This window comes from Coffea arabica, chromosome 7e (genome assembly GCF_036785885.1).
Source record: "Coffea arabica cultivar ET-39 chromosome 7e, Coffea Arabica ET-39 HiFi, whole genome shotgun sequence".
Classification (NCBI taxonomy): Eukaryota; Viridiplantae; Streptophyta; class Magnoliopsida; order Gentianales; family Rubiaceae; genus Coffea; species Coffea arabica.
In genome coordinates, this window is record NC_092323.1 from 11,637,008 (window position 1) to 11,660,364 (window position 23,357).

The 23,357-nt window shown below is 36.9% G+C and overlaps 4 protein-coding genes across 7 annotated transcripts; 3 read left to right on the plus strand and 1 right to left on the minus strand.

Moving 5' to 3' along the window:
- Positions 1 to 123: 123 nt before the first annotated feature.
- Positions 124 to 5,532, minus strand: LOC113701445 (THO complex subunit 4D-like). The gene is made up of 7 exons (XM_027222104.2): positions 5,246 to 5,532; positions 3,747 to 3,968; positions 2,705 to 2,848; positions 2,550 to 2,618; positions 1,337 to 1,524; positions 921 to 971; positions 124 to 600 (listed from the first exon to the last, which is right to left on the minus strand). The coding sequence occupies exons 2-7, from the start codon at positions 3,936 to 3,938 to the stop codon at positions 396 to 398; spliced, it is 849 nt and encodes a 282-aa protein (XP_027077905.2). The 5' UTR covers positions 3,939 to 3,968; positions 5,246 to 5,532; the 3' UTR covers positions 124 to 395.
- Positions 5,533 to 6,764: 1,232 nt separating this feature from the next.
- Positions 6,765 to 15,111, plus strand: LOC113698924 (DNA repair protein RAD4-like). Of its 4 annotated transcripts, none has more exons than XM_072059327.1 (14): positions 6,765 to 6,918; positions 7,382 to 7,456; positions 7,569 to 7,693; positions 7,857 to 8,135; positions 8,230 to 8,322; positions 9,047 to 9,139; positions 9,276 to 9,377; positions 10,472 to 10,521; positions 11,084 to 11,857; positions 12,325 to 12,676; positions 12,767 to 12,961; positions 13,046 to 13,237; positions 14,010 to 14,219; positions 14,540 to 15,111. In XM_072059327.1, the coding sequence occupies exons 1-14, from the start codon at positions 6,876 to 6,878 to the stop codon at positions 14,933 to 14,935; spliced, it is 2,979 nt and encodes a 992-aa protein (XP_071915428.1). In that variant the 5' UTR covers positions 6,765 to 6,875; the 3' UTR covers positions 14,936 to 15,111. The 4 variants fall into 4 exon arrangements, with proteins under 4 accessions (XP_071915428.1, XP_071915429.1, XP_071915430.1 ...); XM_072059328.1 differs by having other exon boundaries at positions 13,046 to 13,189; XM_072059329.1 differs by lacking the exon at positions 6,765 to 6,918 and having other exon boundaries at positions 7,569 to 7,688.
- A 5,015-nt stretch (positions 15,112 to 20,126) lies between these two features.
- On the plus strand, positions 20,127 to 21,287 carry LOC113698926 (protein MIZU-KUSSEI 1-like). The gene has a single exon (XM_072060337.1). The coding sequence runs from the start codon at positions 20,243 to 20,245 to the stop codon at positions 21,140 to 21,142; it is 900 nt and encodes a 299-aa protein (XP_071916438.1). The 5' UTR covers positions 20,127 to 20,242; the 3' UTR covers positions 21,143 to 21,287.
- A 664-nt stretch (positions 21,288 to 21,951) lies between these two features.
- LOC113700506 (pentatricopeptide repeat-containing protein At4g38010-like) lies at positions 21,952 to 23,046 on the plus strand. Its single transcript, XM_027220992.2, has 2 exons — positions 21,952 to 22,100; positions 22,347 to 23,046. Exons 1-2 carry the CDS (start codon positions 21,952 to 21,954, stop codon positions 23,044 to 23,046), a joined length of 849 nt encoding a protein of 282 aa, XP_027076793.2.
- The last annotated feature ends 311 nt before the right edge of the window (positions 23,047 to 23,357 follow it).

Genomic DNA, 23,357 nt, shown 5'->3' on the forward strand with positions numbered 1-23,357 from the left:
AACATGTGTATCTATTCGCAAATTGCCAAAGGCCAAAATAAAATATTCCTACTCTCAAGCATTCATTTAGCTAAACTGCCAACTTTGGCAGTACCACAAATAATGTGGCTGCACTTGCCGAGGTCTAGAAAAGGAAAAGATATTTTCAGCAGGATATAACCATTTTAACACAACATTCTAAAAGTGAAAGAAGGTGATCAAAGGCAAGAATAGAAACCTAACCACTTAGAATCTAAACACTAGCCAACTTTATCGGGTCACTGCAAAGTACATAATACCGAGTATAAAGTTTTCCTAATGCATCAAAATACTTAACAAGCACTCAGCATCAAACTTCGTACAACTGCAATTTCTCACTAGCGGTTTTCCATTGCATAACAGAGCACATGGGTCAATTAAGATTGCATAGCATGATACTCATCCAGCTCTTTGTCAAGTTGATCAGCCGATTTGTCAAGAGCTTTCTTTATCCCACGGCCCCCACCACCACCACCACCACCACCACCACCACCACCACCACTGCCACGACCTCGGCCACGTCCACGCCCACGCCCACCACCACGGCCACGGCCACCCCTCATACCGCCACGACCCCTTTGCCTAGAACAACACAAAGAAGGCTTTAAATAGACCATACAAAATTTTTAAGTCTGGAAATCAGGAATGCAATAAAGAGGGGCCATCAGTTATTGACTTGTACAAATACAAACAACAAAATAAAAACCAAAATAGACCAAATACTATACAGGATTAAACGACATGAACTAGCAGGTGACCTTTTATTTTGGTAGGTACTTCTGAAAATGAAATCTAACGATACAAGATTGACGAAAATGGTTGGCTCAAGGCAGGTCCAAGCAACCACCAATATGCAGTAAAAAGACAATTAACATGAACCAAGTATTTCCATAAGCACTTACCCTGCACCACGAGTAACAGCAGTGGGGCCTCTAGTGCGTCCAGGTCCTGGCCTGCATGATCCCAAGTCTCATTAGTGAGGTGCTAACTAAGCCGAATGAAGAAAAAACATTGATTTGAGCTCAGTAATGCCAATAACTAGTTAAAATTTGATCTGAATATGCCCAACATATGGCATAAGTGCCACTTATCACACAGTGTGCAAAATATTGTATTAAAGGCTCATGAACATAAAAGAATAAACTCAGTCTTAAGTAGAACGACTAACTTAAAATGTAAATTTTCAAAGCATTCCTCAAGCTAAGCATATCACACTGTTAGATGTCATTGAATCGATTAAAATCAACAACATGCACCACGAATGAAGTAGAGAAAGAATGCCAGAAAGTGGAACCAAAAATAAAGAGTGTTCACTTACGTCACAACAACTGTCCGCCGCCTCCCATTGGACCCTCCAACCACATTTACACGAGCAGAGACAGGAACCTCAGCATTGGTACCAACTATTTCAATCTTCATAGGCTTGCCATCCAATTGCACGTTGTTGTATCTCTTAAGTGCCTGAAATGCATCACTCCTTCGAGCAAACAGGACTTCAGCTGAACCCTGCATAAATATCAACACGATTTATGGGACTCACTAATTAGGAAAGTGAAACGTAAAAGCCAAAAACTAACCCAAAAAATGAATATAGTGATTCACCTAAATAAAACTCAAGGAACAATACACATGTAACCCATCAGTCTGTAAAGGTGATAAAAAAAAAAAAAAAAGAACTGCACTACACATGACTAAGGCATAAATGCAGAAGGCTACAATGTGAGAATCAGAATCACAAAAGCAAGCGTCTATGCTACAAATCTCAACAATAAATTTAACTAACCTTGAGTCATAAAGATGGCCCGTGCAAGGAAGGGGGGGGGGGGAAGGCAAGGATGTAACAAAAAAGATTGCAATTATACATGTGTCACTCATTTGAACCTAAACTCTTTTCAGTATTACACACAGCACACGAAACAGACTGCAAATAACAAACTTCCAAGTGATAAACTATCTATGCAAGATTTCATGAAAAAACACAAGTTAATTTCAAAGAACCATTAGTACTACTAGGAAAAATATGGTCAAAGAAATCATCTTGCTTCAAAAGAGTAGGACCATCTCCACAAAACAATGGATTTCCAAAGAAAATTGTAATTGTCAATGGACATAACCAAAATTAAAAACAATTGAAACTCGAAGACGTTAAAACACTTTGCTACAAATTTCATGAACCTAAATTGAAACTGTGATAACAATTTTAGTTACATTAAAAACATTCAGCAAAAATACAAACTAAAGATGCACTAGTCAATTAGACCAGTTTGTTGAAATAAATGTTCCCTAACATTAGCAAGAATAAAAACATGAATCACCACTCATAAATACCTATCCAACTAAACAACATAATTTGGCTTTTCTATGATTCTGTCATCACTTTCCAATCAGTTAGACAAGTAAGATCAATGGAGAAACAAAACAAAACAACTACAACAGTAATGCATTGCAAACACAAAATACACATCATAACAACATAAAATTTATAGCTACCAACTGAACAATCACAAATTTCCTGGAACACAAAAACTTACACTTGGACGACCAGTTTTGTCATAATGAATTGCGTATCGTATCAATTCTCCAATCTCAGAGAAGAGTTCCTGTGTTGCAAGTCATTCCAAGAAATCTTCAAAACATTATCCTTGCAAAAGAGGTTTATACTGTGAAAAAGATGTGCAGGCTATACCCTTATATCTTCATTGGTCACTCCAACATCCAAATTAGAAACATATAACTTCGTGCCATTGTCCAAACCCGACAAACCTGCAGCTTTGAGACTTTCTTCAAACAAACCACTCTGCCATGGCAGATTCTTGGTTCTGCGGAAGGACTGATGCCCAAAAGTAATTGGGATAGGAAAAACAAATGTCAGCATACTACCAAACCGTAACATAATTCACCTTTCTTCAAGAGTAAATCAGATATCACATTCTGGCACTAGTAGTATCAGTCACTTTGACATAATCAAACAACAAAAGAATCAGATACCAAGGAGAAACTATGAAAACTATGTGTAGATGGGAGTCGAAGACTTGACCCACTGCATGTCCACTGGTTCCATGCAAAAGGTGAGAGCTCCAGTTCTGAAGTTCAGGGAAGGAAGCCATCCTAGCACCTTTGCAAAGATGCCTGAACTGAGACAGGCAACTGAATATCTCGCCCACGAAGTATTTCCAGATATAGCAAAAAGATCCATCTTTACTCCCCTTCTAATCAACCAGTTAAGAAACTATTGCTACTTATATGGAAAGGATTTAGCTATGGCAAAGTATTTTTGACCCCCTAGTTGTTAAGAGATATTAACATGGAGAAAGCTGCTAATTTTCAATTAATGGAGCTCCTCAAAATAAGGTGCTAACAAGTAGCATTAGGCTTAATGAGACCAGCAGAAAGAAGTTCAATTTTGCCTGCATGAGGCATCAATGGCAAATAGCATTATGCAACAATAACGCCACCAAAAATCTTCTCTTTTGTCAAAAAAGATCCCTTCCAATGTCCTTGAACAATAGTCCACGAATGGAGAGACTGTGAGGATGCAGCAAGGGGGCACTATTATACAACAACTTTTTACAGCTCAACCAAAATGGAACTTCTTCTTGGGCCAATAATGTCACAGAACTTCTCACATTCAATTTCTAAAGCAAAATAAGAGAACCTTCGTGTTTGGTTCTTAAAGCATATCAGATCTGTCTAGGAAAAGCATAAGACATCCACAGAATCTAGCTTGCCTTGGCAATAGTGTAAGCTGATGGCCGAGTATTTACACCAAGTGGGCCCCTGCGAGGAGCCCCAGTTGTCCTTCCACCTCTAAAAGACCCTCCTGTTCCTCTACCACGACGGGCCCTACCTTGCCCTCTGCCTCTCTCATTATTACGCCTGTTCTTTATCATATCATCCAGTGACATATCCAAAGAAGCCATTGAGTCCACAAACAAAGCTTTTGAGTCAATCTGTAATCAAACAGATAAAGGACATGCAAGACCATCAGAATCAAGGTCAGGCATCAAAATTTAAGCTATTCAAAGTACTTAAGCCACAGAAAGAAAAAGATAGCCAGAATCAGATGCAAGGACCAACACAAGAAATCCTGGAACTAAAGGCTACTTAACATGAAAAATCACTCCCAACCAATCTGCAATGCAACAGATGTTTACTGAATTTCTTACAGGACATGAGCAAGATGAACAGGCAGATAATGCAATACAAGCACAGAGCTAGCTAATCAGATCAGAAATAATTGTTTGTAAAGATGAATTGGACATACAAAAAGTAAAATTTTTTTGAAGTCTCTATAGTACTAACATACTCTCTAGCCCCGACCTTCAATTAAATTACCCAGTGAGGTCTAAGGGCAAAACTAGAACAAAGACTGCATCCAGTGGGTCCAAGCAACGGGCAAATAAACCTGCCAAACAAACTCAGAGACCTAACCACATTACTAGAAAACAGAATAACCTCTAGTACTAGAAAGCAGAGTAACCTCTAGGAATTTGGGGTTGACTTCATAGGAGTGGCAACTGGCAATTTTTTATCCCTTCCTACCCCTCAGACTCAGCCAGAGCATATTGTAGCAAATCTTTTGGTTATAATAATAGCAGAAGAACTAAATTGGCGCATGCATAAACTCTGCTGCATTTATGAAACTTGAGAATAATACTCAAAATCTGCCAAATTTAATATTACAATAATTTACTACAACCTTATTCAAAAGTGCTAATCTTGTATACTAACTGTTTCTTCCGAAAAAAATTGAACAAAATATTTAAGGCACATAGACACGCATAAATTCAGTCACTTGCATACAAATCACGCAAATCTATGGCTAAAAACAGACAAGCTCACAATTTTAGGTCCAAAAGATGAAAGTAAATATCAAGCAACTACAACGTTCTTCCGTGCAGAACAGCTTCTGATTTAAGTTATCTGCACCTACGTGCTAACAAACCATTCCATTTAACGGCCAAAAAGAATAAAACAAGAAAAAGCTGCCAACATCGGCATATCGTAAAAGGAATTTGCACAAAACGCACATGTCGGCAAAACCTAATTTTCTACATGCTACCAAAGAAATCACTTGTACAAAAATCAATGAACATTACCCTGGGTAATCTACAATCCACAAATCAAAAGAATTCAAGCATAAACATAGATATAAACACGGACCTAGCATACACACACACACACACATATACATGGACATAAACGAGCGAAAGCTTCAAAAAGTTACCTAAATCAGACAGCAACGCGAGCCGGACGCGTTAAAAATTACGGCTCCGAGGATATTTTTTCAGGAAAATTTTACCGAGAAAAAACAAGAACAGGAGAAAGTGAGAATTTTAGACGATGAGGATGAGGAGATCCATTGGTTCGATTGATTAGAAAATTGGGGTAGCTAATTCTTTTGGCGTTAGGGCTTGCTGAAGAAAAAGAAAGACGGAAGATTTGGGGAAATGATCGAGGGGAAGGAAGTGAAGGGTGAGAGCAGGGCAACTTCCAGACTAGTGCTGTTTTTATAGTGGAGACGACCTGAGAAGTCGTGAGTCAATGGGAAGGGTAATGATCAACGTCGCGGGTTATGGGCTGTTGATCGTGTTGGGCTTCTCTATCTCTCTGTTTTCGTTCTTTCTTTTAGTTTTTTAGTATATTTTTTTTATTATTACTTGAATTTCGATTTCAATAGTTTATATTTCATTAGTGATTTGGCATTTCTTACAATCACTACTAATAACTTAGGTTATATCTTTTTTATTTTAGTAAAAAGTATATCTTTTCAAGTTACCAATAATATGATTTATTTGTATAAAAAATATTAGTTTAAGCTTTATAGTGTTAGGGGCTTTGCTTACATATCCTTTTTTGGTTTAAAAAATTTATTTGATTGCATCTTAAACATGTTTCTAAATTATATTTGTTATCAATCCAACCATCTTTTTGTCTCATATATAAAATATTACAAAAAATACTATAGTGTTTTTTCAAAAAAATTGTAAATAATCCCTAATCCAAACACAATTAGGATTGTTTTAGTGATTATAATAGGATTTTGCTACAATTAACCAAATAAATATTGGTTTAATCTTTATTTAATGCAGTAGAAATTCTAAATCTGCTTACAGATGCCAAATTAAGTGTAATTAACATTTTCAATTTATTGGCAATTTTAATTTAGTTACCAATAGCTAGGGTTCTTAATAGTTTTGCAAAAATTTTAAATTATTATTAGGGTGGTTTTATTGCTACAGACTTCTTTCACGAGCAATTGGGAATTTATGCATTAATTGGAAGTTGGATTTGGTTACTAATGATGTTAATAACTATTTACAAAAAACTTTCAAGTTACTAGAAAATTGTATAATAGCTAATTTTGTATTTTTGGGAGTTACTAGTGCTTTGAATAATACGTTGAATTTTTTTGACTTCTTTTAAAAATAAAATATTTTGAATTCGTGACCTTCTATTTATAATCTCTTGCACCTTATCACTTAACCTCTGACCGATCCCCTTACAAATTGTTGGGTTCATAAACAACATTAGCTCAGTTCATCAGGTGTCACTTGTGCCCTTCAATACCCAACACAATGAAAGTAAATAATTACAAAAAATAATTAAAAAAAAGCATAAAGAGCATACACAGTAACACACTCATGCAAGTATGCAACAATTAAACCAGGCCTTCAAAAAGTGGGGCAGTCATTCAAATGTCATAGCTTTGCATGTCAATTTCGTTGGGCTCAGCGGCCCAAAAGACTTCTGGTTTGTGAGCACTCTTATACCGCCAACTCCCAAGCGCCAATACAAGGGCAGTAGACTGTTGAAGAGCGCGCTTCTATCTCTCTCCCCCAAGAATCGGTGGACAAATGCGGACCAGAAGTAAGTCCCGGCAAACTCAACAACCAAACGGTATAATTTCTTTTACCATCATATTTGTGTGATTAAATTTTGGACACTGTTGTTGTTTTGTTTTCTTGATGAAAAGCCTCCAAGTTTTGATTTTTTTGGGGTCAGAGTGTATTTCAACTTTTCTTTAAGCAGAAATGCTAGTTACAGAATCCATCCAATGATAAAAATGATTGTTGAAATCATCTATTTGCTGAGAAGCAATGAAATATTTGTGAAAAATGATGTCTTTGTTACCCTGTATTTCTGACTGGGATTTTGAAAAGAACTCATGGCTCTGGTGCAAGCTTTTAAGTTGGATATATTCTGTAAAAGGGTATTTGAAAATTTGTCGATTATCAGGTTGGGGTGAGTAGAAGAACCGGTTAAAATACACACAGTGCTAAAATGTCTTGAATTTGAAATTCATTTTAAGGTAAAGGACTATACGGGTATAATCTATTGAGTAGTTTCTATCTTGGATCAGTGGAAGAAGGCTCGACAAAGTATCCTGGTAATGAAGGGAAAAGAAGCAGTGTTTCAGAGAAATTTGATGATTCTGGTTAGTTTAGTGCTCATTTGATTATGCTTTAGCGAGAACATGTCCAATTTCAGTAAAGGGTATGGCGAGTGGGATTTAAGTATCAACCAACTAAGAGAAGTCAGTATTGCAGGCACACTTACTAATATATCTCGACATGCTGTGGGGAGACTTTTGAAACGAGTCAAATCATGTGGTTCACGAGGCTTGAGTAAAGAAGATGACGGTTACCTACGTCCATGTGATTCCACAGGCATGGTAAATTTTGTTAATTGCTTGTTTCTTGCATTTATTGCGAGTAGTTTTGTAATGAGAAATTTTTGTGTCTTCTGTGATTTCTTTGTGTCAAATTTGCAATTCTCATAATTATTATTTTTTGTTAAAAAAATTCTGATTTGAGCAATTTTTTTCTCCTTTTTAGCTGGAGAGTGAGTCAGAAAAGAACAGCAAGCTATGCTTTAACAGAACTGACAGAGTTGAAGATGGATATTTTAGTGGAAATGTGATTACAAACACTCCATCGGAGTCTGGCGCAAGGGATGGTCTTGATGAATCAGAATGGGAAGAAGGATCACTTCCTACTGAAGCTTTGACAAAGAGTAATGAAGAACAAACGATTGGTGGGGTAACAGTTGAATTTGATGTTACACCTGATTCTGTTAAAAAGAAGTCCATACGTCGAGCAACTGCTGAAGAAAAGGTGGATTGTCCGTGTCCAGTTGAATTATGTCGGAGATGTTTTTTCATAGCTCCTACCTAAATGCACATATTAAGTTATGGTTTGCTTGTAACAGGAATTGTCTGAGCTAGTGCACAAGGTTAATCTGCTTTGTTTATTGGGTAGGGGACGATCATTTGATAGTGCTTGCAATGATCCTCTCATTCAGGTATCTTCAATCTATTGCTCAATTTTTAGGCTATTGTTGATTGTGCAAATCTAGCTTTTCCTGCTTTATCAGTGTTGCAAATATCTTTTAGTGATCACTGTTAGTTTTTTCTGCTCATCTACTATGTTTCCATTCTATAGTTAGTAGATCAGAATTAGCAGTTACTGTGGAGGCCTTCTTAAATCATTTTAGAGTCCTGTGGTGTGGAGAAGCTGATCTATACTTGTTGATAACTGATAGGATCGCTTTCTTGTATGGAACACTTTGACTATTCCTTCAGGAAAGTTATTGGACTTACCAAAAAGCATTATAATTCCGCTGTGTGGCTATGTCTTTGTTTGGATTCTTTTTTTTTGTTTGCTTCGATGATAAATGCCTGTATGAAGTTTTACAACTTGCATGAACTTTAACTAGTTATTCATAGAAATTGTGCATTGGGTCATATGTAAATTATGTGGGTTTCATGTTGAAATTGTGTTTCATGAATAGAGGCCATGACATCGACATGGCTGCAAAATGCTGGTACATGAACCCCTTGGCCGGTTCATGTGATTATAGCATGGCTCAATCTGAGGTAGTTGACGGATATGCCAATTGTTGAAGAGAAATGAAGCAAATCAAATTTCTTTCTAGTTGAAGTGGTTATTGTGATGCTTCAGATGAGTGTTAAATATTCTGTGGCCTCCTTTGAAGCGTTTATTGAGAAATTTAATGTTAATTGCAGGCTTCGTTGCTTTCACTTCTGCCAGCTCGCTTGCTTAAGATCACAGAGGTTCCAAAACTGACAGCAAAAGCTTTGGCTCCGCTTTTTGATTGGGTATGAATTAGCTTGTTTCATCCATGATATTGTCTGGTTTAGTTTGAGATACTTGTAAGGGCTTATATTTCCTTTTATTTCTGGTTTGGGTGAATATTTATTGACTCCTCCTTTTTGATGCCTGCATGACATCCAGTTTCATAATAATTTCCATGTTAGAGGTCCTGGGAGTACTGAGAAACCACCTCATTTAGCTTTAGCATCTACCCTTGAGGCTCAGGAAGGGACTGCAGAAGAGGTATGATTCTGTTCCTGTAGTTTGAGCTTTCACTACTGGGTTTCATCATTATGCACTAGAGTAGATTATGACATTTTTTTTTCAAGTTTGAAGTGTTTTTTTTTTTTTGGTTTGGTGAGAGCCTTTTCTTACTGTATACTGTTAGTCAAAGATTAGAGAATAGCGCCTTCTTTCTGAGGAGGTGCTGAACTTCCTTAAATCCATTGCTTGCTGTTGGTAAAGATAAGCTGCAGTGTGAAGGATTTGAAATGGATGCTTGCTAAAAGAGTAAATGGTTTGGGGAGGGAAAAATAGGTACATGAATTAGTTCTGCTAATTGATAAGAATCTTGGGCTTAATGGTGAGCTTTAGACGTTCATCTGCATCTTCATGCTTGATCTTTTGATCTTCTTGATTGTTAAATGTTGTGATCTATTTTCTGCTTGTCCCCAGAAGAAAATCTACTTTCCGGGGTGAAACACTCAGGAAATACTACTTGATCAATTGTAGTTGTAGAGGATAAGTTACTGGGGAAGATGATCTATAGTTTGCTTTACTATTAATCTATTGTGCTTAATAAAGAATGGAAAATCCTTGCTTGTTAAAAAATGAATGTGTATAATGTCAAATGGAGTATTAAAGCACTCTTAACAATTTTGCTAATTAGTTGAGTTGACATTATTAATGTTTCTATTTGTAAATTACAGAAGGAATGGAGATTATTGTCTAATATTTAGACGCCATGGGAATATTCTGAGACGTCTTTAATCTGACACTTTAAAGTTACCATTGTCCAGTTAAAGTATCTTTTACCATACACAGTCCCTCTGCAAGACGTTTTAGTTCCTCTGCTGCAGTTAATGCTATCACATACCAAATGGCCGGTCAACTTAGTTGACAGAATGTGGAAATTAAATATTTTTACATGTATGACATGATATTTACGATTTACTGGAAGTTGATGAAATATAATGTCGAATTGTTCTCAACGAAATACTCGTTTTTTATCCCTGATTCTCAACGAAGATATCCCAGGATAGTTACTTACACAAATGAGACGCATATGTGAATTCGCCTTCTATTTGAGGTTAATTAGTGGAGTATTATTCTTGCAGGTTGCTGCCTTATCTGTCGCATTATTTCGGGCGTTGAATCTTACAGTTAGGTATGGTTATAGCAAACCTGAGAAGACTACATTTGTTTTACAAGAGTTTGTGCCTTCATTATATTAGAACTAGCTTGAAATTTTTTCCTTAGTATTGTTTTGGTTCAAATTATTTATGCGTGCTTGTAAACATCTTTAGCTAAGATTTGTAATAATGAATAGCTGGTATAGGATACATGAGTCTAGGTTTTCTGTCATGACCCAAGGAATTGGAGAGGTTGCATGTGTTGAGGTCTGTCGGTTAATTTATTTGATGAACTTCATATTATCTTAGATATGTCCCAAAAATACCTTCATAGTCTTTTCTTGGCTTAAAAGACTATTCATTTGATATGAACTTGAGAAACTTTTTGCTTTCTCATTTAGCCATTTGCTTCAGTAGCCCTTGGTTAGTAATAATGGATGTTGTATATGGTCCATATTTCTGTAGAATGTTACCTAGAGATTCAGAAATTGGCATCCAATTTTCAATCAAAAACTGTTAATTTCCTATGATGCATGTCAATATCTACATATAAATTGTTGTTTGGAGGTTTACAATAATCATGGCTTCTACTATTAGGTTCGTGGCTATTCTGGATGTGGTCTCTCTGAAGCCTGAAGTAGACAGACCAGAGTGCAATAGTCAGGTTACAGGAAAGGTAGGTGGTGGGATATTCAACTCCTCTACGTTGATGGTGTCTGGATCAGGTCATCAGTCTGTTTCTCCCCCCTTAACCACTCCGGCATCTGATGAAAAGGACGATGGTTGCCTAACATCTGCTGGGGGTAAAAGCAGAGTAAAAGCTAGGAAGGTGCTGGAGAACAGTTTTGAATCTAAAGATATGTCTGGTGTTAACTTAAAGGCTAGAATGGCAGAACCATCAACTTCCAAATGTCAAGATGCTGACTCTCATGCATGTTTAGCCGCAAAATCAGACAGACCAAAGAGGAAAGGAGATCTTGAATTTGAAATGCAATTGGAAATGGCTCTCTCTGCTACAGCAATCGAAAATTCGAAAGCTATTATGAACTCAGATTTGGTGGATGTATGTGGCACCAATTCAAAACAATTCCCTCCTGCAAAAAAAATGAAGGTAGTTGGAGCAGAAGGATCTTCTGTTTCTCCCCATGGAATGTCGACGGCGATTGGGTCAAGAAAAGTAGGGGCTCCTCTCTACTGGGCAGAAGTGTACTGTTCTGGAGAGAACTTGACAGGAAAATGGGTGCATGTTGATGCTGTCAATGCAATTATTGATGGAGAGCAAAAAGTGGAAGTAGCAGTTGCTGCATGCAGAAAGTCTTTAAGATATGTAGTTGCCTTTGCAGGAAATGGGGCTAAAGATGTGACCCGCAGGTTTGAATCCATTTTTTTGCTTGGATCCTTCAGTTTTTCAAAAACTAGTTTTTAAAAAGTACTCTAAAAAGTAGTTTAATTTTTTTTTAATGTTTAAAAAATATCCCAAAATATATTTTAAAAACTCTACTACTCTTAAATATTCCAAAATATTTTCTAAAAATATCCCAAAATATACTCTAAAAACTCTGCTACAGTAAAATTTTTCAAAAACACCCCCAAAAACGGCTAATCCAAACGGATGAATTTTTGTTGTCCAATTTCATTATTTGGCACAAGAAACAAAATGTTACTCTTCCTTGATCTTATTGTACCTCATTTGACTTTGTGTCTAGACCTGTAATGCTCTGGTTACAAGTTAGAAGTTTGGAAACTTGCATAACACACACATTACAGACTCCCATGTGCTTGCATATACAATTTAACCTGTCTTTTGAAGATAAGCTGATAAAGCTATTCAATTTTAGGTATTGTACAAGGTGGTACAAGATAGAATCACAACGCATCAACGCAATTTGGTGGGATGCTGTATTGGCACCGTTGAAGGATTTGGAGTCACGAGCAACTGGTGGTGTTGTTCACTCGCACCAGGAAGCCTCAACCACAGAGAAAATAGGGACTTTGGAAGGAGCTGATAATCAAATTAAAGATTGCTTACCGGACAGTTTTCTGATGAATGGGAAGTCAAAAAAAGAAAATTGTGAGGATTATTCAGTTCAAAAGTCTGTGAATAATTCTTTTTCCGCTACAAGAAGCTCTCTGGAAGATATGGAGTTGGAAACTAGGGCTTTGACTGAACCTCTTCCAACCAATCAGCAGGCATGTCCCAAATATATGTTTTGATTTGCATGATCCAGGTTTGTAGTTATAATAAAGGTTTAGTATTGAGATTTCTTAAATCTTCACCAGGCCTACAGAAATCATCAATTGTATGCCATTGAGAGATGGCTCAACAAGTATCAAATTTTACATCCAAAGGGTCCTATACTGGGATTTTGCTCTGGTCATCCAGTTTACCCCCGAACTTGTGTCCAGACACTTCACACAAAAGAGAGATGGATGCGAGAGGGACTCCAAGTGAAAGCTGATGAACTCCCTGCAAAAGTGTGATTTATCTCGAAGTTTAAGATTGTTTTCGAGTTATTAGAATGCTTGATTGTGTTTATATCCATGTCCTTTTGTTTTCAGACTTTGAAACGTTCTCCGAAGCAAAGCAAAGAGCAAGCTGGTGAAGACGATGAGATTGGTGAGGGGGATCACCTTGCGCTATATGGGAAGTGGCAGACAGAACCACTGTGTCTTCCTCATGCTGTAGGCGGAATTGTTCCCAAGGTTAAAATGCTGTCATCTGGAAGAGGATTAATACAAAGTTCATACTTGGTGAAACATATATTTTGAGAAAGATTGGCCTACAGTCATTACATTATCAAAGAATATATCTTGTTTGGTTTTGTGATTCTCATATGATGTCACTCAGATCATTCTGTATGCGTGTTTGCCATTCTTATGTTCACAACAAATGTTGCTAAGCATTGAAAGGTCAAGTATATATGAGAAATTTGATTTACATAGCAAAGGTAAAATTGTTGTTGAACAAGTAATTCGGCCTCACTAAATGCTATTTCACTTGTGAAGTTCTTCATAGTGGTTGAACTATTATGCATATGTGAATCATTATGCACTCTGAATCAGTTGGTGTTTACCCGATTTTATACGTGATATAAACATTTATTATTGTACGAGGGTCCTTATTCATGTTATTTGTACAGGTCCTTTTCTAGTTTTTCCGTGTAGATATTTGTATTTTTGGGTGGGGAAATAGGTAGGGGAGAGTGTGGTGTGAGTGATTGTGGATGGAGGAGCTTTTGCTTGCATTCTATTATTTGGTCAATGTACCAGAATGGATAACATTCGAGATAATCCAAGGTCTAGTTCAAGCGAGAAAGATAATACCTAAAAATTTGTATACTATATGTGATATCTGCTATTTGATTGTACAATTGTTGTACTATGTTAGTGAATGACAATTTTTAAGTTAGCTGCACCTCCACAGTATATGGATGATTGTAATAAATATCTGTTTTTCGGTGTTTGACACTTTTTTCTTAATGCACTTTTATGAACATCTGATGACCTCTAAAATCATTTCCAGAATGAGCGTGGTCAAGTGGATGTTTGGTCTGAGAAGTGTCTTCCACCTGGAACCATCCATTTGAGGTTGCCAAGGGTCACACTGGTTGCAAAAAGATTGGAAATTGATTTTGCACCTGCAATGGTTGGGTTTGAGTTCCGGAATGGTAGGTCTGTACCTGTATTTGAGGGCATTGTGGTGTGTGCTGAATTCAAGGATGCAATTCTCGAGGTAAATGACTCTGTGCTTAGGTTCTTACAAGAAAAGTGGTTTACAAATGTCTTCCAGTTGTTTATAGTGGGATGCAGTATCTTGTATTGATCTAGTTTGACATTTGTTGCATCTGGACCATTCAGTTCTTACTGATTCTATCTTTTATGAAAGTTTGTCTGCATGAGTTTTTGAAATATTCAGAGAGTTTTCTATGAAGCTGATTGTCTCCGCGAAGTTGCATTGGTGGATCAACTGCTGATATATATATGTTTTTCACTTTCAGTGAACTCTGAAACTACACTATAGTTTTTTCAGATAATTTTTTGACCTTTTCTCAGGCATATGAAGAAGAAGAAGAGAGAAGAGTGGCCGAAGAAAAAAGGAGGAATGAAGCACAAGCTCTTTCCAGGTGGTATCAACTGCTGTCCTCCATTATCACCAGGCAAAGGTTGAACAACTGCTATGGAAATGGCACGTCACAGGAGGCCTCTGTTGGCATCCAAAAACCAGATGATACACTATCTGCTGAGGCAGGTTGTAAAGAGGATAGCAGGAAATCTGGTGGATGCCACCAGGATAAGTTGAAGGATAATCAGCCCACTAGTCCACAATCTGTACCCACAGAAGATCATGAACATGTCTTCTTGTTGGATGATGAGATGTTTGATGAAGAGAGTTCAACACGAACAAAGCGATGTAAATGTGGATTTTCAATCCAGTTTGAGGAATTGTAGATCATGTGTATGCTATTCTCGCTGTAACTTTTGCAGTGTAATCGTAATTTACATTGCCTGTAATATTACTAATGCTTGTATGGCAGGTTGGATGGCCTCGGTAGATTTAGAGGGCAACGTAAAAGGATATGTAACATTTGTACCAAGATATAAATAGCTTTTGCATCCCTCGGCCAGCCAACTTCTGTTTCATTTTCTGTCTTTCGAGCAAGGATGGGAAGCAGCCTTGGCACAAGCGGGGCATCCAAACCATTTGATTGCTCATGTTTACAGAATATGAAATGTAAAGAGAAGCTTAGCGAGAGATGGTCATGAGATACTCTCAAATCCTCCTCTTTTTCCTTTCTCCTGCTAAGGTTTTGGAGTCTTCCTCTGAACCTTAAAAACGAAAAGTCTTGATAAAGCTAGCTCAGTCCAAAGTCCAAACTCTGAAAGAAAAGAGTAACAATCTCTTCTCTACTATTGAGTAACAACTAACAAGCAAAACAGCAAGGGATCCGATCTTCCCTTAGTCGATAAGAGGGACTTTTCCTCTCCGATTGATGCTGCCATAATTGTGTTTTCTTTGGATATTTTTTGGTTATCCAACCTACATTACTGCTGTTTGTGCTTCAACTTCATGGAGAATGATTTAGTACCTCTTCCCCCTTCCGAGGTTCTCACTCCATTCTTTTTAGTTCACTTATGAAGAATTTTAAAAAGCTTTAGTATTAATCCTTCGAATACTTAAAATACTTAAACCTCCTAATAACATCTTGAAGTTACGAAAATAAAAACATACAAGATCCTGCGACTGATAGGTCTTTAAAGATAATATACTACTACTAATTCACATTTCAGTACAACGTTTGTTGGTGAAGTAAAACATTAGAAGTACTTAGGTGTACCTTTTGTACAACCATTTTATATTTTGATTCCTTAAACATCACCTCAACAAGGTGAAAAAGTAGATTCACCGTGTTACTTTTAAGTCTACAAAATATTCCGGAAACCGGTTCTTGATAGAGTTTATTATGATTTTATTGATTTGTTCAAGAAACTTGAGCAAGACTAAGGGCCCGTTTGGGGTTGTGGTAGCTTATTGAAAAATACTTTTCTAATGGAGTTTTTAATAAAGGTACCTATTAACTGTTTAAGTACTTTTAAATATATTGTTTGGAGGCATAATTCAATAAATACTTATTGTATTGGATAATATGTAATTTGAAAAATTTTAAAAGTGTTTATCTCTTTATTTGATTTATAATATAGGATAACATGGTTAAATTTGATGTTTTATTTTTTAAATCACAAAAGCTACTCTAAAAGCACCAAATTTGAGCTTTTGCTAAGAGTGCTTTTAATACAAAAAATTTTACTCCTAATTTTATGGGATGATATTCACCAAACACTGTAAAGGAAAATTCGTTCAAAACGTCCCTCACATTTTGCAAAATAACTTTTTTCGTCCCTCACTTTTAAAAATGTAATTTTACATCCCTTACAAATTCACATTGATTAAATTTGGTCCCTACTTAGGTTTCCGACTAATTTTTGGTCGGAATTCACCGCGTGCCTTGCACGTGATCATATTTTAAGGGCAAAATTGTCAAATAAAATTTTATATAATTCAATTCATAATCCCTCACATTTCATAAAATAAATTTTTTCGTCCCTTACATTTCACAAAATGAATTTTTTCATCATTATTTTTCAAAATAAAATTTTTCATCTTTTATTGATCATGTGTGTGAATAATTTTTTTTAAATCCATGTATATATCTATTTGATTTCACCTGAACAGTACGAATAGCATGTGAAATCAAATAGAGATATATTACATATTATTTGTACTGCTCAAGTGAAATCAAATAGATATATACATGGGTTTAAAAAATTGTTAGTTTTTCACTTATATTCATTTTCTTTTACTCGAAATTTGAAAATAAAGAAGACATTTAATCCTAAATATTATCGAGTATTTATATCGAATTAAATTTGGATAGAAAAAGTAAACAAAAGAAAAGTATGACAAAAAGAAATAAGTGATTGGCACTTTCAAATTTTAAGACAATCACAAGGCAAGTAATTCAACTGTTGGTCTTAAAAGTGTCGAGTAGAAATTTTAGATTTAAACTGAAATTTTTTAGCACAATTATAGAATTCGAATTATGACCCATTAATTAGATGACCTTATTATACAACTCAATAAATAAATTATTACTAAAAGAGAAATGCCACAAATATTGAATAGGTTCAAATGGTGAAATTATATAAATATATACATGGGTTTCAAACAAAATTATTAGTTTTAAACCCCTATATATATCTATTGAATAGCATGTATATAACTACGATTAGCATGTTTAGATTAAACCCAATAGAGATAAATTACATGTTATTCATACTGTTCAGATAAAATCAAATAGACATATACGTGGGTTTATAGAAAAAAAGCTATTCGTACACATGATCAATGAGGGATGAAAAAATTCATTTTTTGAAATGTAAGAAACGAAACAATTCATTTTGTAAAATGTTAGGGACGAAAAAATTCATTCTGTGAAATGTGAGGGACTATGAATCAGATTATGTAAAAATTTGATTTGACAATTTTGCTCTTAAAAAATGATCACATGCAAGTCACGTGGTGGATTTCGGCCAAAAACTAGTCGGAAATCTAAGTAGGAACCAAATTTGGTCAATATGAATTTGTAAGGGACGTGAAATTACACTTTTAAAAGTAAAAAACGAAAAAAGTTATCTTGTAAAATGTGAATGATATTTTGAACGATTTTCAACCACTGTAAAAGTACTTTTAGCACCTAAAAGTGTTTTTTTTATCAAAAGCACCTCAACCCCAAACGGGGCCTAAATTGACCCGATTTTGAAGATAACTAAAATGTACAAAACAAAGGGATTAAACTAAACTAAAGCCTATAAATAAGGGACTCTGTGGTCATTTACCTAAACATATTGCTTAGGAATCATAATGGAAATAGGGTAAAATATTATTTTGTTACAATCTCAAACGTCAGGAAAAAAAAAAAGAAAAAGAAATGACACCTTCTGTCAAAAGAAAAGAAAAAAAAAAAAGGAAACCCAAATTCTCTACTTGCCAAAACTCTACTTAACTAAAAACATCTTCCTCACAAGTCAAATCATCGAATTGTTTCTTCGCCTCAAGACAACCGAAATTAAGGTATGCTCATGTCTTCTGTTCCATCTGTGATTGTCCAATCGTAAAGTTTTAGGCTTAGAATCATATATGGTTAATAATTCAAAGGGATTTTCAGCAAGTTGTTTGAATAGAACAATAGCTTCCGATGTGTACGGCAGTTGCACCAAAGTTTAACGAGGTATATATTATATGCATGCAAGGTTTAACCAAGTATACATTGCATGGAAAGGTTTAACCAAAGTGTTGCTGTATGAAACTAATTTGCTCATGAATTTAGGTTTACCTTCTTTGATATTGTCTATTGGCCTGCAGTTATGTAGTTTTTTTTTTTGTTTTTTTGGGCAACATTTATTCAAGTTATGAACTTATGATAATAGATTTGTGCTTCAATTTCATGCTTTTAAAGGAAATTCTCGCTTTGAACTCCCTATTCATGACTATGATTGTAAATTTCTAGATGAATCCTCCATCTTGTCCCCCTTTACCAACGGAAAGAAATCGAGATCAAGAAGAGTTCATCAAGTTCTATATGTTGAACAAGATGACTTGCAACTACTTAGTTGCTCTTGGCTTAACGATAGCGGCTGAAAACTTTAGGCAGACTGTGAACCTAAACCGCCTACGGTGCCTGACTTCAGCTCCCGTGGTGGATGAATTGCTTCAGCATGTGGCCGTGCAGCAGCAGCCCAACATTGAAGCACAATTGTTTCCCACCTTGGCTGATGCCGTAAAAAATGGTACCACAACTACAATTAATGCTGCAGCCACCTCTGCAATTGACTCAGCCACTGTTCCTAGCTGTGCCGGCCCTCCTCCCAATATTGCTCCAACATTGCCTTTGGCTGGTCCAAGGATTGTATACGATGGCCTTCCCAATAGTATTGCCCCAAAATGGCCTTTGGTTGGTCCAAGAATTCTTAATCATGGAGCAAGTCTTGGAAACACTTCCATGGGATGCCATTTTCCAATTGTAGCAGCACAACAACATACAAAATTCTTTTGTGCAAACACGATTCCGACTCCAAGAGCAGCGAGGATCATTGGCAATACATCTATTATGAGGTATCAGCAGCTACAACAACGTCAGCATCGGCATAAAATACTATCGCAGCGAAATCTTGCAGCTGTGGTGCAAAATCACACAGCAATCCAGGGTAGCAAGCGCGCTCGACCTGACACATTTTCCACCGCAGGATCTAGCACAAACCGACCACGAACAGCTGCCATATCAAGTCCTAGCGCATCTGCTATTATCGCTGGTTGCACAACCGACTTATCTGACACATGTCATATCTCTAGTCCCACAACATCTGATCAAGTCGCAGGTTGCGCATCTCACATTGGCAGGTTGCACATCTCATGACATGATAATTCGTTCCATACATTCAACTTCTCGAGTTGTTTCATTCTTCCATGTTCATTTGCTACAACATTTATGCTTGCTTCTAGTGAATTACATTAGGATGGTGCACCTTCTTTTAACTATTTTCTTAATACTAGGAAGCTACAACAACTAGTTGAACTCTCCCTATACCGTATAATTTTGGAACCATGGAAAGAATTCAGAGTCTCTCAATTTACAGAAAGGCGGCAGTTTATGAGTCCGTATTGTCTTTCCTGATCACCATGTTATGTGTTTAGGTTGAAGACTTTCTCCTCCCTTAGTTGTTGGTCTTGTTGATAATTTGATATACAATAAAACACTAAAGTTCAAAAAATTGATAATATTTGTACTTGGCAGGTGGCCATATTTCATTGAGCAGAAAAAAAATTGCAAGTTTCAGTCATGCTAAGGCTTTTATTTGAGTGAAAAGTGGACCAATAGTCCAACAATTTAAGTATTCAAGTCAATTCATTCACGTTGTTCAGAAAAAAAAAAAAGGTCAATTCATTCAGGTAAAGCCGAGCACCAAACATTTAGAGACATAAAAAGACAATCTCTATACATCTGTATAGAAATTCTTTGAACATCTATTAATTCCCAATGGATGGGCTCATCCTCAAACCTATAGAAAATAATTGTTGACTAAAGCAGCTAATTGGAAGTACTTCCAGGTTAAATAGGATTGAGCAACTACACAAAGAACAACTAACTAGCTAGTAGTTTGAGCCTTGAAGCAGTAGTGTTCTTTAGTTTATTCTAGTAGATGCATGACGGGCGGCTCCAAAAACGTGCGCTGCACTACAAATCATTTCCGACATTGATGGAAAAGCGTGTGCACGATCACCATATATTCCCCTGCCAAAGCTCTCCTCATGTCCACACTCACAGACTAATGCCGGCACCAAAATCTCCATCAGCGCCACCTCCAGCAACCCCCAATGGCGAAATTGCACCGGAGAGGTCGCCGTCGCCCTCCCGGCCCCAAATTGCCCTTCAACAATCTTCCCATCAGAACAAAAAAGGTTCATTTATATCAACCAAACTTTTCCGTCGAGTCAGGTCAGTGTTCAAGTCATTTCCTATAGTCAGTACGCCTTGCAAGATGCCGATCCCAATCAACGGTGGTCGGCCTCACGACGGCCACCACATTCATGGAGGAAAGCAAATGACAGGAACCCTTTTCGGGTACCGAAAAGCTAGAGTTAACTTGGCTATCCAAGAAAATCCCAGGTGCCTTCCATTGCTTGTGCTCGAACTCTCCATCAACACCGGAAAGCTCCTCCATGAGATGGGATTGGGGCTGGTCAGAATTGCTTTGGAGTGTGAAAAGCATCATCCCTCGGAGAAAATCAAGCTCATTGACGAACCGATATGGACTATGTATTGCAATGGTAAAAAAGTTGGGTATGCAGTAAAGAGAGAGCCAACTGAGGATGATTTGAATGTGATACAAATGCTTCATGCAGCTTCAGTGGGAGCTGGGGTGCTTCCCATTGATCATACCAGTGCTGGAGAATCTTCATCGGATGGCGGAGAATTGACTTACATGAGAGCTTGCTTTGAACGAGTGGTAGGATCCAGGGACTCGGAAACTTATTATATGATGAATCCGGATGGTCGCAACAGTGGACCAGAACTTAGCATTTTTTTCGTAAGGGTTTGAGATTTGATCAAGAAAAGTTGTAGTATCTTGTAATCATGTTCGTATTACATAGGCCAGCCTTCTAACATATGCATTGTATTTGTTTTGAGGATGATTTAACATTTGCTTTAGTGCGTTAAAATGGTAAATTTTGTCTTGAATCTTACCAGTATGCATCCTTGAAATCCGTCCGACTAGTAAATAAACCTCATAAAAATGTTGAAGTTGACATGTACGTACGTAAACATCTACAAGAAGAATTGTACAGACAATATACGAATTACCTTTGTTTATTGAACAAGAAATGTATTTCGACAATTGAGCTATTGACGAAGCAAAATCCTACGGACATATTATAGGGCAAATTTCAAGTCACAAATTTGATATGCTTAAGAGTGGTGGTACAATTTTGTAAACATCATCAGATTGACAGACCAACTTTTGCCTAAACAGTTTTTAAGATCGCAATATTCTACAGTATTCATTCAAAATGTTGTTTATGACGACTAGTGCTGTTCATCGAAATAACAGGTTTCTTCTTTAATGGAACTGATCCTATTTAGTACTTACTGCTCCAATTTCTCACGGCCACCAAATTAATTAGTCTACGTTCTCTCTCCTTTTTTTTTCAATTATTTTTAAAGGTGCCCCTCTGATATATTATGAGAGAAATTCTCGTTACAAACTGTAGAAAATATAATTCACAGGCCACCAGAAGATTTTATGCATGGCAATGGACAAGTTTATTAACTTCTTAGAAAATTTGCGTTACCCCCAATTTCTGTCCTAAGACAGGGCAGAAATTTTCCAATTCCTGTAAAATTAATAGTATGAAGTATGAACTCATGCGTTTCAGATCTCTGTTACTGCTAATAACCAACCCCAGAAGGAACCTCCAGAGATCACCTTTAGTTCTTGTTAGAGCAATCGAGTTTTCAACATCTGGAGCTAAACTACCCAACTGGGTTTCCGCTAACAAGTTGTTTCAAAGGCACCCTTGCTTATATTTTCTCGAAAAACATTGCCAATCGTTTCATCAACTCAAACAAATCCTTTCCTATGTTTTTGTCTCGGGTTTGCATAGAAACCCTTTTGTCATGAGCCGTGTCCTTTACCTTAGTCTATTTGAATTGGAAGGCCATCGAAAGGCAGTTTCAAACTTTGGGATTCAAATTTTTAATGAAATTCATAAACCCAATTTGTTTTCTTGGAATACTATCATCAGGTTCTTTGCTTCGTGTGATCATTCTGAAGCTGCTTTGGTTGCTTTTCTTTATTACATGAAAATGTTGAGTTCAAATACTTTCCCAGATAAATACACATTTCCCGCCTTGCTACAGGCCTGTGGGCCAATTTCTGATCCAGGTTTGGTTAAACAGGTCCATTCACATATTACGAAACTTGGTCCTGATGAGGATTTGTTTTTAGGGAATTCGATGATTAATGCCTATGTTGTTTGTGGAGCGAAATGTTTTGCCCGGGAGCCGTTTGATCAAATGGCTGAGAAAGATGTCGTTTCACGGACAACCTTGATTTCAGGACTGGTGGCATTAGGTTGTTATGGTGAAGGGGTTAATGTTTTCAAGGAAATGATGATGGATGGTTGGACAAGGCCAAATGCTGCAGCTTTTGCCTCTGTACTGTCTGCTTGTGGCGATTTGGGATCTTGTGATCATGCTAAATGCTTGCATGCTTTACTAGAGAAGGCTGGATGGATTGAGTTGGATGTTTCCATTCGTAATTCACTTACAGATGCTTATACGAAATGTGGAAGTCTAGAAAATGCTACTAAGGTGTTCAATGATGTGGAAGATTCTGAGAAGGATTTATATACATGGACTGCGATAATCTCAGGCTTAGTGATGATGGACAGGGAAGGGATGCATATATATTTTTTGCTAGGATGGAGCATGATTCTGGGATAAGACCTGATGCCGTCATTTTCATTGCCATACTCTCAGCCTGTGCTCAAGCATTATGGATGCATCATTGATCTCTTGGACGATCTGGGATGCTGGAAAGAGCTAATCATATTGTGGAAACAATGCCAATCAAGCCTAACCTGGCCATACTGGGATCTTTACTTGGTGCTTGTAGACTGCATAATAATATGGAGTTGGGGGAAGTTGTTTTGAGGAAGATTGGGACATTGGGCGGTAGAAGTGGAGGAATTCCTGTGCTTTTGTCGAATAGATATGCCAATGAGAACAAGTGGAACGAAGATATTCAGATTAGG